The 18,624-nt window shown below is 41.2% G+C and overlaps 1 protein-coding gene across 2 annotated transcripts in view; it reads right to left on the reverse strand.

Annotated features, from left to right (window-relative positions):
• FBN1 (fibrillin 1) overlaps window positions 1-18,624 on the reverse strand; it is a 204,211-nt gene that overhangs the window by 138,950 nt on the left and 46,637 nt on the right. For both annotated transcript variants that reach the window (XM_019533627.1, XM_019533626.1), the window contains 2 exons: window positions 6,049-6,246; window positions 2,567-2,692 (listed from right to left, as the gene is read on the reverse strand). In XM_019533627.1, the coding sequence (XP_019389172.1) occupies window positions 2,567-2,692; window positions 6,049-6,246 (324 nt within the window). The remainder of the gene's footprint in view (window positions 1-2,566; window positions 2,693-6,048; window positions 6,247-18,624) is intronic.

Genomic DNA, 18,624 nt, shown 5'->3' on the forward strand with positions numbered 1-18,624 from the left:
TGCAATGCCCTCAAAAAGCAATGTCACAAAAGAATAAAAACATGGAGGGAAGAAGTCAGTCAAAAACAAGTGCAAAAAGGAATATTTCAGAGTTTCATAGTTTCTAGGGTCGGAAGGGACCTGAGCAGATCATTGAGTCTGACTCCCTGCCATGGCAGGAAAGTACTGGGGTCAAATGACCCCAGCAAGGTGTACATCTAGCCTCCTCTTAAAGACCTCCAGGGTAGGAGCCAGCACCACTTCGCTTGGAAGTTGGTTCCAGATCCTAGCCGCCCTGACAGTGAAGTAGCGCCTCCTGATATCTAGCCTAAATCTACCCTCTGCCAGCTTGTGACCATTATTTCTAGTAACTCTTGGTAGTGCTCGGGGGAACAGGGACTCCCCCAATGCCTGCAGGTCCCCCCGATTAGTTTCTAAATGGCCACTAGATCCCCCCTCAGCCTTCCTCTTGTGGACGCTGAACAGGTTCCACCTAATGTCACAGAGTGTTGACCTCTGGGGTTGACAGCTTAATTTTTAAAAACAGCAATTTTGCTTTCTTTATGTATCCAGTATTCCCACTGAAATGAGTGAAAGTTTGGGTAAGCAAGAAATGAAAGGTCAGTTCTTAGGGTCAGGTTCTTGAGCAGGAACAAGCTAGTGTGGACATTCTCCTGACTCTCCATACCCTTTTACTGAAACTCTAAGAGTGGAATTAATTGGATCTCTTGGACAGTAGATAGGAGACTTAAAAAAGGAGACTTAAAAGCTTGGCCAGTCGCCCTCCCGACATTAGGCTGACAGAAACATTTTCTATCCAAGAAATTTTAATTATTGGGCTTTGCAAGGTGCTAAGCACTCTTCAGGCAAGGAAGAGAGCTCTCATAACTTACAGAAGGCACTTGGGGGTCAATCTAGCATCAGTGAAGTCAATAAGATGTTTGTTATCAGCTTCTGTGTAGTTACTTAGAATAGCAGGAAATTGGACTCAATGACCACGAAGTCCCCTGTAAACCTCTGCCTGCGTCCCACCACTACTTACCCTCAGTCGTGGCTCTGTCTTCAGCTCCACTCCAGCCTAGGGCACATGCACAGTCGGGCCCCCCGCCTGGCCAGACAGTCCAATATTAAGGACTTGTCTACAAAAGTCCTCAATAAAGTCTGGGACAGAGTGGAAGGTGTTCTATTTTCAGTGTCTGTTTTTCCCTAATGGTTGCAAGCATGGATCTTTCCTGACTATTACATTATGTATGGAGGAGAAGGAATTTACAGTAAAAGTGATTTGAGTAAATACAGTAGCATTTACTCAAATCCAAGGTGAGGTTTCCCCCTGCACTCAACATGGAGGAAAAGGTCCCCAATCTTGGATTCAAGTACAAGGCATGGGGCAGGTGGCTGCTACAGCTACAGCTTCAGCTCCAACTCAGGCTCAGGGTTGGAGTCAGAGCTCCAGTTACTTTCCCCCCACCATCACCTGCTCCCTACCACCTGCCACCTCACCCCACCTCACCACTGCTTATCCTCAACTGCAGCACTGGCCCAGGGCACGGAGCACATGCTGGCTCCAGTACTTGCCTGCCTTGGTAGCAGGAGTGCTGGTAGCAAAAGCTCCAGGCTTGGTCATAGCTCCTGTTCCAACTCAGTCTTGGGGCCAGGGCCAGGGCCAGAGATGCCTGCTCTGTCTGGCCTGGCAGGGGCCCAAGCCAGCATATGCTCCATGCCCTAGGCTAGATGGAGCTGAAGCCAGAGCCACGACTAAGGGTAAATAAGTAATGGTGGGACACAGGCAGCAAAGGAGGCCATGGGTGTGCATGTGAGGTAGGGAAGTGGAGAAGCAAGGTATAGGAGTCTGCCTCCTACCCCCCAGCTACTCCTTTCCATGCCATAGGAGGGGTGGGGGAAATTTAAGAAGACTGACCAATAATTTGATTCTATACATGGAAAATTATAATATCTTTTATTAGACCAACTAAACAGTTGGAAAAATGTTCTTTGAAAGCTTTTGGGCACAGACACCCTTCTTCCGACTTTGAGAGACTCTGCTGAGGAAGGATGCATGTGCCCGAAAGCTTGCAAAGAACTTTTTTCCAACTATTTACTTGGTCTAATAAAAGATATCGTATCTACCCAAAGAACCTTGCCTGCCTATGTCCTTAGATCAACATGGCTTCAACCAACAACCCTGGAAAATTGTAATGTATTTATAAATTTCCATGTATAGAATCTAATTAGTGGAGGGTCATCTTGTATTCAAAGTCATTGTGGATTTGGATACATACAATATTAAAACAAAACGAGGATTCAAAAATATTTTGTTTCAATGTTTAATTTATTTCAGGTGTAGTTTCAAAATTTAAGTTTGTGAAATGCCACATGAATAGAACTGGAAAAAGCTGGAGGGCCAATACTTAAAATTCTCTGGTTTAGAAGGAGAAAGGTGGATTATACACATGTGCTGTGTGCAAACCTATTTGCATGCAGAAGGAAATGAGGGAGTCTGGAAAATTCTGCCAATTTGCTAAACAAGGGTGCCTTCAAACAACAGCTTTTTCCTCTTATTTTCAAAGGAAAGTTTTGAAATTCTTACCTTCGCATTTTTGTGTCACTTCATTAAACTTGTGTCCAGCTGGGCATTTGCACTCAAAAGATCCGACAGTGTTAATACAATTTCCTCCTTGACAGATCCCAGGGATGGCTTGGCATTCATCCACATCTATCATATCAAAAAGGAAAAAAACAATACTCATTTTTAATTCACTTCTCTGCAATAGTCACAACAATTTGTCAACACAGAAATTAAATAAATATGCCTAACTCGGTAGCTCACTCATCAAAATATTATGCTTGTGAGGGCAAACACTGATTTTTAACTACGTTATACAAAGAATGATTAATTAATTAAAGGTCTCAAAAAATTTGTGCAAAATCTCATGCTTATCATTGTTTCAGACTTTTACCATCTTATAGCCCATCCATGTACTTTTTTTGCCCAAAATGAATGAAGCATTGTCAGTGCAGAAAACATAATCCCTTGAAAATCAGTTGCCTTTAAACCAGAGGTGTTCAACCCCCTGCCTGCAGGCCAGATCTAGTTTCCAGGATCATGTCAGCCAGCCCAAAGGGCTCCCCATGGGTCCAAAAATTTGGTGGAAGGAGAATGATAGCACTGTTCCCTAGCTGCCAAATTTCTGGACTTGAGAGGAACGCTGGGCCCTGAGCACTAGACTGGGAGAACAGTGTGACATGGATACCAGGGCCCAATCTTGGCGCACAGGCCTAGGAAGGGGTGGTGCAGGCCTCCAGGTCCTTATCCGGGTGGGCAGGGCCAAGTAGAAGCACCACAGGAACCAATCTGGTCCATGGATTGGCCCCACACTGCTCATCTGGGTCCATGGGCCAAAAGCCTGAGCACCACTGCTTTAAACTAATCTCAAATGAGTAACCAAAAATCATTAACCACTTCGGAAAATCTTGGTAGGCACCTATAGCAAGTCCTCCATAATGAGAAATATCCAGAGATCTTGAATAAGCAAGAAACCTATAAGTTACAGTGTATGGAAGGACTCCTTCCTCCTATCAGGAATAAGCATTTCATTACTGATGGGACTAATTCAGTGGTGCTATTATTTTTGGTCCCATGGGCCAGAAGATTCATGTGGGGCCAGTTGATGGGCCAGATTAGGCCCCATACCACACCTGCTGCACACAAGGGTCTGACCCCAGGGCCCTGTACCCTTCTGCCCAGTGCTAGAATCAGGCCCCATATCATCTTGCTGTACCCCATCTAGCACACACAGCCACATGGTGGAGCTCCCCACAGGATCTGTGCAGAGCTCCCCAGTGCTGGGGGTCAAATTTGGTTGAGCACCCCTGGACTACTTCATTCTTTGCTCCAATATAGCAAGATGCCAACTACCCTTAAATAAGAGGCAGCTAGGTCCAGGTAGAAGTCATACCAAATATTAATTCATGATCTCACTTAGACATTTTATACCTGGCTTTTTGTCTTCCTTCCCCAACCTTGCCCCCTTGCATGTAATGTTGACTCATGGAAAAATGAAACTGGAAAAGTAATGTTCTGTTGCAGGTGGGAAATGTCAAGGCCGTGTCCACTTCAGGCCTATCCATCTTAAACACAAAAGTTACTCTAAATATTATGATGCAAAAAAAGTCTGGCTATGGCCAATGGCTCAGCAACCACTGCTCAGAGAGGAGAGGAGAAGCCAGTCAGCCATGGAAGGTTTTACCCACAATTGTCCTGGGGACCCCATGCTATTGCAGGCTGGACCAGAAGCACCAAGTCATTTAGGCAATTTTCAAAATTGCAACCTGCAAGGTTTAATTTCCTTGACTTCTTGAGCTTAATCTCAACTACAATACTTCATTAACTTACTTTTCTGCATTGTTTAAACAAGTCAGACAGACTGATTCAAATTGTGGGCAACAATCTTGTCCTTTTTTTTAAAACTGACTTTTCCACACTGTAAGCAGGGGCTCGTTACTTCCTTCAGAGAACCTGGATTTTATTTAACCTTCTTTCATTTTACTATTTAGATTGAATATGGATGTGAAATCCCTGAAATGTCTTCAGTCTGAATGGATGTTATCTAATTTCAAAAGGGCTGGATTTAGTACAGTTGTATGAAAAATAAAGTTAATATGTGGTTTCTTAGCTGGTCTGTTGAAATTATGAACACATTACAGGAGAATAGATCAACTGGAAAGTACAAGTCAAACATACACAGCCAAAACTGACTTGGCATTGTGTATGCATTAACATGCATATAGTTGCATGCTACGAAAATGTACAGTGAGCAGAAGGAGCCTTTTTCTGAACCATGCAGAACAAAGAGGTTGTTTTGCAATCTCTCGATGACAGGAACAATAGAGGGGCATAACAAGGCATAGCATAGCAGCCCACATAGTTATGCATTTATAGTCCCTGACCTGTCAGTAACCTTACTACGCAACCCTCCTCACAGTTTAGCCCAACACGTAGAAAGTGAGGGGAACCATGCTATAGGATGGCTGAGGTCAAAACACAGGCATATCATGGACCCTACCAAAGCAGCATTAGCATTTGTGCTCATCTCAAAGTTTATTATGCCTGTTTGCAGGCACCAGACAAGGACTTGGCCCACGATACTGGATGTCTAAATTTTTTAATGCAATGGAATGCCTTGAAGTTCTTCGTGGGAATTTCATGATGAAATAAAAGATTGTAAATCTAGTCCTAATTTTATCTCCTCTATTCTCAAAAAATACTGTAACTCGTTAAAAAAACTTGAGAGGGCTAAATGAACTAGTCCCAAAGATACGGTCCTGGGAATTTATAATCCACATCAGCTTAATACATAGCTGCCCCTGTTAACTTTCTCCTGTTTCCTGCCAGACATCCAGACAATAAAAGAATTTATACAGCTGGAAGTATTAGAATAAAAGCCAAGAGCAGCGTAAGGACTTTCTATGGTGAAGCATGCTCAGAAAGAAGTAAGCAACATCTGGGTAGATTTAATGATTTGAACCAAAACACAAAATGTATTTTCAAAAAACTGTATAAAATATATAATAAGGTATTTTAAATGGCATAACATTCAGCTCTCTTAAGGTCAAATCAGCATAGCTCAAGAGATAAGACTTGCAGACAGAATCCAAAACCAACAGATTGTATTTAAAAAAAAAAAAAAGATTAACAGAGAGGAATATCTTCACAGATTTGGTTTTCTGTGCATCTTGAGTACTTTTTGAAACAGTCTACACCCCTTCCTGGATCAGTACAGAAGTACTGCGCCTATACAGAAACAGCATTACAATCAAAGAAAGGAACTGTTGGCAGTGAGAAATTCATTAAGATCCTGGCTGCTCTGACATGACCCAAGTTACTAATGTGCTAACTTGAACATCATGCACTCAGTGAATCATGAAGTAATATATCTGACGTGGTTTTTCCATTCTTCCCACATATAGCAGAGAATGACTTGGGACAGGTTATGCATAGCAATGTAACTCAATTCAGATTAATTCATAATAATTTCAGCAGCTCTTGGTGAAGCTTTCCTGCTCGCTTACCTTGACAGGCTCCTGTTCGAATATTTGGAATGAAACCTCGACGGCAAGGATGTGGCTGAGCAGGACACATTTCACAAGGATGACCCCATGCTCTCCCAACTGTCGCACAGCAAAGGGTTTTGGTGCAGACTATTCCACTGAGTTGTCCCTGGCACATCTGATTGGTTATCAAAGTGAAGCATGGCCCAGTCCTATAGTCTACAACAGAGAAAGGAAATCTCATCAACACATGAGAACTATATTGCAAGCCTTGTAATAAGCCAAACAAACAGATCTGGGAAAGCCAGTCACAAACACCCCTGAAATACATTTTAGAAAATCTCTTTCCAGAATCATGAACATTTGAGGAAAGTTTACTCCTTATCCAACAGTACTGGAGACGTAAAATATATGGTCCTATAAGCTGCTCACAATTACTCTACCATGAGTAATATTGCTCAAGATTTCCCAAACTTCCACAGAATTAAATGCAACCCTTTTTTCTGTGCCTAATTTTCCTCTCAGAGTCTACAAACACTTGAGCAAAGGACAGAAGTAAGGGGAACAAGGACAAATTTCCATTGCTTTCCCAAGATATTCCTGAATGTGATGAGGAAGGAGAGTTTTGTTGTGTTAGTCACTGAGGCACTTGAGCTAGGTACAGACATTACATATAAACCAGTTTAACTGATCAGAAACTAGCACATAAGTTCAGTGCACATAAACCAGATTCAAACCGGCTGAAACTGGTTTACACCGGTTCTAACGCGGTAGCAAAGCACTTTTAACCGGTTTAGACTGGTCTAAACTGCTTGAAAGAGCTTCGGGAACCGGCTGAAACTGGTTTAAAATAAACCTGGTTGAATATAGCATCAGACTTAACTGATTTGGGTCAAAGCAGTTTATGCAATGTCTATCCCAAACCCCTTCCTGGTTTAAATTAAACTAGAGTCCCCCAGCATCCCAGATGCTTTGCAGCAGCAGGCTGGGTTGTCTGCTGGAGCAGACCAAGTTCGGCCCTGGCCCTCCCCTTCTAGCCAGAGCACTATCACTGCTCCAGCTGGCTGAGGAATTGCAGTGACTGCCAGGTTTCCCCCAACCCCCCTGGATGCTCAAGCAGGGATACCCACTTCCTCCCTGGCCACCTCCCGCCTCCTCAGCTCAGCACTATGGAAGGGGAGGGCTGCTGTAACACCCCCCAGCTTCTCTTCTATGGCAGAGACCTGGCATCTGGCCATGCTCCGCCCCCATGCTAGCTACTGCTGAGAGGTGTCTGTGTGGGTCTCCAATTTCACTGGAACAAAGGGCAGACAGCTAGTGGCTTGCAAATGCAAATGCACCCTGAAGATAAGAAGAGCTTTAAACTAATGAGAGAGAAGTTTTCTTATGTAGGGCTTGATGGGCTAATAAACTTTGTTCTGACAAACAACCTGCTGGCTGCAATCTGTCAGTCTTCAAGAGGGGACAGAGAAAGGTGCTAGAAATGACCTGGTCTGCAGACAGTACAAAGAAGCAGGGAGAGGGAGATTGAAAAGTTAAGCATCATCGACAGATGCAGGGCCTGGCAAAACTTCCCACCCCTTGAGCGGTGCTGTAGCACTCCCTGGCTTCTAGCCTGAGCCACTGAAGGCATGTGCCTGCATTTCTGGAGTGAAAAAGGGAATGTCTATCCACCTCCAAATCAGTTCAAACTTTGCAGATTAGATTAACTTGCAAAGATTAAATCAATTCAGGCTCAGGCTTTTTGAATGTCTGTCCCTAGCCTTGGTTATTATGAAATGAAGCATGCACATGCAAGCATCTCTATACATTAAAAAAAAAACCCCAAAAAACCAAAATCAAGCTTAGTTGCAACTGGCCAGAAAAGTCATAACTTTATGACTTTTTTCCATAACTTGTTTTCTTTAGTGGATAAATAAGCTAGTACTTACGGTGTATTTATGGTGTCTAAGTACATGGGAGAAGTTAAAATCAGTTTCCACAGTTAATTTCCTCTCATGAGATCCCTTTCTGTGAGCAACTGTGCCAATGAAATTTGTTCACTCAAATATTCACAGAATGCCAACATAAAAAGGGGCAAGGCTGAAATGAGCCATGTTAAGAATTAATTGGATATTTGTGGACCTTTTTTGTCTGCAGCATACAACTATTTCATATGGTCCCCAAACCAAAACTCCCTGATCTTAAGCACTCCCAACCTTTGGGGAAATTCAGCACTAGATCTGGATCCACTTTGCAGCTTAATTTCATCTCTAGTAATAACATCAGGAGGTCTTTTCATCAGATTGAATCAAGTTTATTTTAAATATTTATCACAGTACTTAAAAAATAATACTGATAAAAAGAGTTAGGTTAGGTTTGTTTCCACAACTGTTGTTTTCAAAGTGGTCTCAAGGGATTAAAGTCTACATGAAGTTTACTAAGGACAATTTTCACTGCTTTACACACATGCGCAGTACCAAGGCCCTAAATAAAACATGCCTTCAGCTGTACCAATGGCACATGGAACACATCTGCTTTTGTTTATGGTAGGGCAGGCTGCTCAACTAACAGACAGAGTTAAACTATGATGTTAATAAAATATTGATAGTCTTTATTATGTCCTATTCTCCAAGGGCAACAAAAAATGGTGACACTGCCAACTTCTACTGTCTCATGCATATCCCAGGATCATACTGGAAGCTCAAGGTGAGCTTATTCTCCGTCAAGAGACCAAAAGTCTCTCTCAGAGGCACTGTTTCCCAGGACAGAAAACCTTATGCTGTAAAAACTTCACAGCTTTGCTGTGCTCCTACATGTCTGAACTGAAATGCATATCACTTGCTTGTACCCAGTTTAACAAGTAACACAAATCGCCCTGTATCAACAACCTGCCCTACTTCAATTTTTGTCATCTCCAAATCTTATCAGCCATGATTTTGTTTTTTTTCACCAAGTCATTGATCAAAATATTAAATTGTGTAGACTAAAGCACTGGCCCCACTAGAAATACAGGCATTCAATGATTCCCTGTTAGCAATTACATACTGAGACATATTACTTAGCCAATTTTTAATCAGTTTTGTGGGTGAAGTTCTCTTGTGCATCACTGACTACACAAGTGCAGCATTAAACTATTTGTTCAGAGCTTAGATTACTAGGAAGGAGCCAGTGGAGTGGCAGGAAGGGATCATTATTTCACTGTGCAAAGGAAACTCTTACACTGCATGTAGCAGCTACAGACAGATAATCCTTTCTGTTCTGGATGTCTTCTCATGCATGTGCTGTTTTGTTGATTTCAGTCATATCAACAAAATCCCAGTATCCTGAGCAATCAGGCATCAGTGCTGGATAATCAACTCACCACAGATTCAAATCACCCTTTGGTAGCAACATATGCAAATCTAAAAGAAGCCACTGATTCTGTCAACAGAAACACTCTTCAACCTTCTTTAAATGCAATGCTTCACCTTTTTGCAAGGTTTCCCCTCTTGTTTTTAATGGGCATATCTAAATGTCAGGAAAAAATATATATCATAAAGAGATTAAATTCAGAAGTATGCATTCATACATGGCAACCAATAAACCCTTGCCTCCAGTTTGACCTTCTTTCTCCAGTAAGGACCTGGTCCAGAGGCTACCAAAATTAACTGGATTCCTTGCACTGACTTCAGTACATTTTGGAGAGGTTTTAAAATGTACTGATGCTATACAAGATGAAAGCTAAAGGAAAGAAAGTAGAAGACGTTCCATTCAGAGTATCACACGAAGAAATCCTAATTGTGTAACAAGAAAAAACTTGTCCTTTACTCAGAATATTCACATTCCTAAAAATGTTTCTTTTTCATAGATAAGGCTGGTTTCAAAATGGGTAACAAACCCTATGCCTTCTGCCACAAGTCATTCAACAACCAAACTCACATTCTACACATATCCCTATCTTACATATGGAAGTTTTGTTGAGCTCATTCAAGTCCACATACCTGCTTTCAGTAGTAAATCTCAAGGTGAGAAAGACTGAATGATAAAGCAAGATTTGAGAACAGAGCTGATAGAAAAATATGGGGAAAAAAACATTATTAAAGAAATCAAAAGTTCTCCACAGGAAGTTTTCAAATGAAATATTGAAAACATTTGACCCTTGAAAATTAGCAAAAATTTTTTGCAAAACAATTTCATCTTTACAGAAAATGTTTCTGAAAATATATTGTTCTTCAGCATTTGTGCAGCACCCAGCTTAACAGAAGATGCTCTTCAGCTTGTCAGACTGTCATTATTCAAGACAGGACACTTCACCGTTATGTCACACCTCAACCATGTGGTCTGATTGGCCTTTCAAATGGATGGGAGCATTGATCTTTTCTGACTTTTCATGTCATGTAGCTATTAGTTTTTTGCATAAGGCAAATAACTTCCATTAGCATTTGCATGCGACTAGCAAGAGGACGGAAACTATAAAAAAACTTTTTTTTGGTGTAATACAGAGTCAAAAAGAATAATAAAATCAAAGGAATTAAGCCAATATATGGGCGATATTTCAATGAAAGCATCGCTTCTACTCTAAACAATGTCACCAAATAAACAATTCTACTTAGCTCCCTAAAAGGTCCCTTATGTTCATAAAACCATCACACAGGATGCATCACTAGCTGGCTTAAATCAAAACACAGAACAAAAAAAAAAAATGATAACCGGTCCAAGCAAAGGCTGGGAAGGACTGATGGGGACTCTGAATACTCAAATATACACAACAACCACAACAATGAATAAGGGTTAGCGTAACAAGGTGCATGGTTCAGGGGCTAGAACCCAGCTGCAGGGGGTAGAGGGAATAGCCTGCCTACCCAAGAACACTGGGCCTGCAGACAGGGATGACTGGCTGGCCCTAGGGGAAGTTAAAAGCTCCCAGGGAGGTTAGCTGAGGGAAAGACAGGAGACTCATATGCTGAGGGAAAAGCCCAAAGCCTGAGTTGCCTCTCTCTCTAGGTCTAAGACCAGAGGGTGTACTTTTGTTTGTTGTTTGCACATTTGCTTTTGTGGTTGTTTGCTTTGTTTGGGCAGGGATAAGCTTTCCAAATGTAAAAAAAAGCAGACTGGAAATTAACACTAAGAGCTGACTGGCCTTTATGAAGATCTGGCTCCTGGACTGGGCTAAAGGAGAGACAACCTGCTACAAGTTACTACTGTCTTTAAGTACCCATATAATGTTCAACTTGCAAACAAAAATAGTTATTTAAGCACTGCTTTCAATTAATAAAGCCAGGATTATAAAATTGATATAAGGAGATAACTCCTGTTATATTTAAGTGGATGGGAAGTCTCAGGTAAGGAGTTCACCCATCGAGTACAATGGTTCAAATGAAGGACCTGACCTTGTGAGATGAGAAGCACCTGCCGAGGGGGTCTGAAATACCATCCACTCCTATGAAGTAAATTAGAATTGAGGGAGCCCAGAATCACATGGGACTAAGCCATAAAAGGCAACACTTCTCATGGTAATATCACATTACTTGAATACGAAAATATCATGTCTTGCCATACGGAGATATGTATCATGATAAAAATGAATGCTGCCTTTTCAGTTCACAGGACTGAATCTAGTTAGAATCCCATGCCAAATCACTGGCTGAGCAAAAAAAAAAAAAAACCCAAAACCCATGACACTGCTTGGAAGGATGGAATATTCAACAGCTGTTCAACATTCGATATGGGTAAATTCTTCATGACCCCCAAACAAGAGCCAAAATTGCCATGTAACTTAAACTACCCTCAGAAATGCAATTGCCACTTTCCCCTTTCTTCAATGGAGCAGAAAAGGGGGGGAATATTCATTTATCATGCAGAGTAAGATATGAATATGCTACATGGACGTCTGTTCAAATAGATTCTACACTCAATTCATCATTGCAGCCTAGGTGAGTTTTGGTACTGAACTCCACTTCCTTTTTTTCCTTTTTCATGTCCTTGTGCCAAGCTATTTAGCAGAATTTGCAGATTCGTTGGAACCTGAGAGGCTGCCCTGTGAGCACTTCTGTTGCGGTCTTGAATTTGTGACTTCTAGACTGTCAACCATGTGCCTTATGGCTTATTTAGCATGTGGAATATGTACTACATAGAACCATAACCATTTGTCAACGTGGGGTGTATAGTAGGCTTTTTGCACACAGCTCTACCAAGCCTTATCCAGTACCCTTAGAGAGAGGTGATTAGCCATGTTAGTCTGAAGTTAGGGGACTGCCTTGAGATGGTCATCATTTTCCAGGAGGAGCTGGAAGTCATTAATGATGTGTTCAACTGTGTCTACTCCGAGTCCTCTGACTGAGATGCATACCTTGGGCATACGGAGCAAGGATTCCCACATTTATACTACAACCCCAAAACTAGCCACTGAATTCAATAGAGCCAGACTCAGACCTACAATGCCAACCCCATGACAAGACCTGAAGAATCTCTCATCACCTACAGATTCCCAGCTTGAACACATCATTAATGATCTCCAATCCCTCCTGGAAAATGATGAGTGTCTCAAGACAGCTCTGAGGCACAAGTCTGTTCTGGCTTACAAGACAGCTCCCCCAACCTCAAAAAATGTGTCTCCAGCAACAAACTACCTAACTTCTTTTTGCATCAAGCCACCAGGTCTTGCAATGACTTCAGATGCCTGCTGTGCCTCCTCATCAACACCGACCACATCATCACTGAACCAAACAACACAAGCTATAACATTCACCTGCTCTTCCACAAATGTCACATGCTGTATTTACTCAAATCCAAGATGAGGTCCCCACCCTTCAAAATGGGGAAAAGAAACCTGGTCTTAGATTAGGAGGTGACTGCTATGGCTCCACCTCTGGCTCTAGTGCTGGCTTGAGTTGCTATGTGCCACATAGTGTAAGTGGTGGTGGAGGATGGGGGCAGATGACAAGAAGGGCAAATAGCATGGGGGCAGGCACTCAGGGGGAGCAAGTGGCCAAGGGAAGACCTGGGGTAGGGGGTAAACACCAGGGGGACAGGCACTGGGCAAGAAGAGAAGAAAGTCGAATGGAGGCAAACAGTGGGGGAACGGGCAGGGGACAAGCTCCCTGCTCTCCCAGTGCTACTTTCTCCATCATAGGAACAAGGGGGACAAATGTAAGATTACCACCAATAATTAGCTTCTATACATAAATTATAACAACTTAAATTTGAAGTTGTCTTTGGTTTGGGTAAGTACAGTATCTCCTACTCACAGTGCACCTCTTCTGCCTACACAGGATAGATAGGGAGATCTCTACATGAAAAAAAATGAATGTGCAGGCAGTCCTTGGACTTATGAGCCAATTGGTTCTTGAAAACTGTGCCTTAAGTCAAAACGTGGTGATTCGGAACCAATGTTCTCAGAAGAAACAATGTTATAAAAATGGAGGATTGGTTCCTGAACCAAGGCCCAATACCCTATTTTCACCAAAAATACCCCAGAATTTTGTATTCAATCAATTATAGATGAGTAATATAGCTACATTAATGTAATATTGTAAATAGCAATCATATTGATTTGGAAGGACTTCTTTGAGGTGACTTTGCTGGACTTTTTGAAGGGCTCTTGGTTGGTCATTTTGAAGGTTCTTGGCTGGAGTCTTCTCAGGAGTCTTGGCTGCAGGTTTTTCTGGAGTCTTGTCTGCTTTCTTAAAGAAAGTGTCCAAGGAAGTTTGGACAGACATTCTCCAGAGAGATGAGCGACGCAGCAAATTTGTTTGCTGGCATGGCATCACATCAGATCAAGCATTGTAAAGCTGAAACTGATGTCAAATTTGAAACAGGGTGTTAATTTGTAAACGCTGTAAGCGCGAAACGTTGCAACTCGAAACATAGTAAGTCAAGGACTGCCTGTACACTGATCTAACATCAGTTTCAAAAAGACACAGAAGATCTGGCTGAACCCTTTAACCTTGGGCGTTCTGTCACTGACCTCAAAGTAGCTGATCTTAGACAACAAAACTTTGAAAGTGAAACTTGGACAAGACATCAGCCACAGGCTGGACTGTGTTCAGTATGGTCTCAACCGAGACTCTGGATTCTTATCCTATTACCTGGACTAGCTTTTATAACCCCATGGGTTCCTTAATATGTTAAGTGCTTTGTCTATCCCTTTTGATCTCTTCAACCCACCTTCACCTTTCTCAGTAGTGCCCGCTCTTTTCTTCCTCCTTTCCCTATTATTTGTATTTAAATGACTGTATTCCTTTATTTATTACCCCTCCTCTATGCAAACTGATTCAAAGCATCTGACAAAGTAGGCTGTAACCAAAGAAAGCTTTTGCCTTTCTCAACAAGTTACTCTTTAAGGTACCACTCTGCCCTGCCTTCTTCAGATTCATGTCTGGTTAACTACTTACCTAGTCAATGTCTGGAAGTCTTGAACTGAAGACTGTCCTGTCATGAGTCCTGTTGTGCTGGAAAGTCCTTCTAGCCCATTGCAACTTAATATATGATCATTCATTTTTACTTCTAATATACACTCCTCACAGAAAGCAGAAAAACTCTTATTTTAGCTACCAAATGTTCTGCCTCATTTTAGTCACTATTGTCTCTTTCCTGATCCCAAAAAAACAAACTGCAGGGAAGCCACAAAATTATGTAAATTCAACTACCAACCTCTCCTTATTGCTGAGCCAAGCTTTTATTAAAAAAACCCATAAACAAAAGAAGAAGGAATGTGTGTATATATATGACAGGGAAGATCATAACATGCCTCTTTCCAGCAGGCAATTTGTGCTGTGACTGAGATACGGTCAGACTGCATTCTAAAGATTACTGGGAGGCTGTGCACTGCCAGGACAGAGAGAGATGGGTAGAAATCGAGTGCAGTAGTAAATTCTAGCATAACAATGGACAGTAAAAACCGCCCCCAAAGTGTTAGGATTTGTAACTATAGGCAGGGCACATAAGTTTCTTTAAGTACAGAGGCCTATTATTTTTAAATAACATGCTTCACACATATACCCCTCTCTCCCAAAAGGTCAGTTCAAGCTATTGTGCAGTACTACCCAGGAAACAGAAAGTATCACATTGCTACAACTTTTTTATGATCACCAAATTATGTGCTGTACTTAGGTAGCATTGACATCATTATAGTATCATAGACTCAGCTGATAATCCTCATCAGCACCCTGTAGAGCAGATATTCTTATCCCCAACTGGAAAAATCAGATGACCTGACCTTCCAGAGCAAATCTGTGGCAGACCTGGTATTCAATAGTTCCTGACTGCCAACCTCATGTTCTGCCTTCCACCTCTCATCATTGAGGCTGCTGTATTGTATGGAGTTGTTTCAATAGTGGATTAGACTACATGACAAGAAGAATCTCAACCATTCACTCAGAAAAAACCCAATACATTCATTATCCCTTTTCAGGGGACACTCAAATGCCATTTAAAGACTACTGGCATCCAAACACAACACTTTTTTTCTACATGGACCATTTCCTCATAAAGTTACTCACTATTTAAACACTCCCAGTCCTCTCCCCACATACACGCTCAATTACACATTCTAGTCAGGCCCCAAATGTGTCATCACTGGAAAGTCCATGGCAGAGCCAGGAGGGGACTTTCAAGAAAAAAGAAAAGGAAAAAAAACTGTAAAGGTTTTAAATAATATTTCTTTCAATGCTTAGTTGTCTCTCATTAATTTTCCCCAGTCATGCAATCATCAGCATCATGCTGGCATATACAGTACTTGCAATAAACAGTTTTCACTGTTATTGTATTGCTGTATTTGACTTCTGCATTTAATCAACAACAAAAGTTGTTTACTACTCCGTAACTCCGTATACCCTAGCTCCATGAATATTATCCCCTAGTTCTGAATGTCAGTGATCCTATTTCTCCATGCCTTCTCCACCTTTGCTTGTTTCTTATATTGTAGTCATATATTGCTTTGCTGGCACAGTTTACCCTAAATTTATTTTCCATTCCATAAGCTTCTTCAAAAATCCGTCTCAACAAGATGATCTGTTTAACATGTCTATCTAGCAAATGCTATCATGTTTTCCTGGGGTACTAGTTAAAGAACAGAACTTTTAAATAACAGGTTAATAACCACATAAACCTAATTTTATCTTTTATCAGCTGCATGTGATGTACAGAACCTCTCAGACTGACCGTTTTAAAAAGTATTTTGGCAATCCATATTCAAGAACAAATATACAACTCTTTCCATGCCAATTTTGTTCTTGCAACTGACCCACTTCTCGGAGTCTGTAACTGAAAAGTAATAACATTGAAGTAATAAAATTAAAAAAAAATAATGTTAAAAATTATTATAGAACGAGAGTGATTTGTTGCACGCATTTTAATCCAACAAGCAGACTAAGCATTTCACCAAAATCAAGGCTTTAGCTCTGTTGTTCCCAATTATGTGCGGCAGCAGTCCAAATACAGAAAATTGTTACCACATTTTATTCTTTTCCGTGATGAAGAAAACAGTAAGCAATGCAGCTAAATGGAGAAGATCTTCTCATTTCTGAATAATCAGTTACCTGATAGATCCTCCCCCCTGCTTTCCTGTCAGATTGAAAAGGAATTCTCTATTGTAGATTTTTATTTTTCAATTCTTTTTGAAAGATAATAATGAGGAATGATGATGATGAAATAAAATTTTAACCGATTCCCCCCTCCTCCCACTTCTGCAAAGAAAGTAACAAACTTTAGTTCATATTTACTGTTGAGCCTGAATGATTATTAAGAAGAATGGGTTCAATTTAAATGCTTTGGAAGTTCCACTTAAAAAGAACAAGTTGGCTGCAGTTTATTACTTCTTTTAAAAAAGTTTTTAAAAGTGCCACGTTATAGAAACTTCTAACATACCACAGAGTATTAACTGTTGAACAGCAAGATAAAGACAATGCTACTGGACCAGTTCTTGTGTTCAATTTTCTATTTATCTCCAAAGGACCCTGAAAATAAGAGTATTAGATGTCTAAAGGCAATTCAACCAGAGGAAAAAAAACATATCATACTAAGGGGAGAAATGCTGTTACATGGTCGCTAACATCCACAATTTAAAGGGATACTTTCCCCTTTTTTTAAAAAGGGGTTGGGATTGTAAACTATATTGTAAATAGGAACGTTATCTTCAATTCTTTGTTTTAAATATAAATAATCCTTATCAATGTCATGAAGCCAAACACAACTGCAATAAATTAGAGACAGACCCAGCCCAGAAATATGAAGAGTTATACATAAAAGGGAAGGTGAGGAGAAGGGTACTAGCCATCTTCAATATTCAAGATAAGTGACATGCAAAAAGCAAACATACAAGAGGAACAGTGGAAAAGAAATTAAAATATCTGTAATTCAGATGCGATAATTTAAGGTGACAGTAGCAAGTTCAGTAAAAGAAGGATCTGGGGAGGGTACAGAGTGCAAAGGGGGTCGAAATACATGTAGCTTTTGTGGTACTGACTCAACTTCTAAACTTCTGGCAAGACCCTAACAATGTAATAAGAGCAACTGCCAACCTCTCCTTACCCCTAATAATGGCTGCCAAGAAATAGAGGGCTCGTGAGAAGAAAATCCTCTCCTTTTTTACCATGAGAGAAAAGCATCAGCACCTATGGGAAATTATGCCTCTGGAAAAGCTTCATTTATGCAGATGTGAAGGGCATGAAGCTTATACTGGGGTGTGGACTCTCTCACATACAGCAGCTCAACCCTCCTTAGCACTTATAAAGATTTTCACATGCAGATCTTAGCCTCTGCAATATTTTTGTTTAGTCATTGATTTAAATTTGCTGGAAGTTTACAGTGCCGCATTATTCAGACTTCAAAATTACCATGGTTATAAGTAATACAGTTATTCTTTTGTTCAAGATAGTAATACATAATTTTGTTTTATAGTTGATTGGCCAAAAGCACAAAAAGACCTATTTGGAGACAACAATAAACAGTATACAATATTTTGTGTGATCTTCTCCCTAATAATGACTTTGTATCCTTAGTGCACTAGACAACTCAAAAAGTCTCGGGTCCACAACTTGCAAATTTAAGCTGAAAAGTACACTAGCATCCCAGTCACCTCTGTGATATGCAAAACACTGGTGAAACACAGCAGTTATTTAACGGGAACACTCTACAACAGCTTGGGTTGCATGGTAAAACCAGAATCTCAATTAAAAAGTCACAGTCAAAGTCCAGAGTTCCTCTGGTGGTTAGGTAGGCCAATCAGCTAGTATAAGAAATACGATAGTTTCATAGTTTCGTAGTTGGTAGGGTTGGAAGGGACCTAAGTACCTCATCAAGTCCAACCCCCTGCCATGGGCAGGAAAGAGTACTAGGGTCAAACGACCCCAGCAAGGTGTCTATCTAGCCTCCTTTTGAAGACTCCCGGATAGGAGTGAGCACCACTTCCCTTGGAACTTGGTTCCAGATCCTAGCCACCCTGACTGTAAAGTAGTGCCTCCTGATATCCAGCCTGAATCTACTCTGTCAATTTATGGCTGTTATTCCTTGCAACTCTCAGTAGTGCTCGGGGGAACAGGGACCCTCCCATTGCCTGCTGGTCTCCCTTGGCCAGTTTACAGATGGCCACCAGATCCCCTCTCAGCCTTCTCTTGTGGAGGCTGAACAGGTTCAGGT

The sequence above is a fragment of the Crocodylus porosus genome, unplaced genomic scaffold (genome assembly GCF_001723895.1).
Source record: "Crocodylus porosus isolate Cpor-Errol unplaced genomic scaffold, CroPor_comp1, whole genome shotgun sequence".
Classification (NCBI taxonomy): Eukaryota; Metazoa; Chordata; order Crocodylia; family Crocodylidae; genus Crocodylus; species Crocodylus porosus.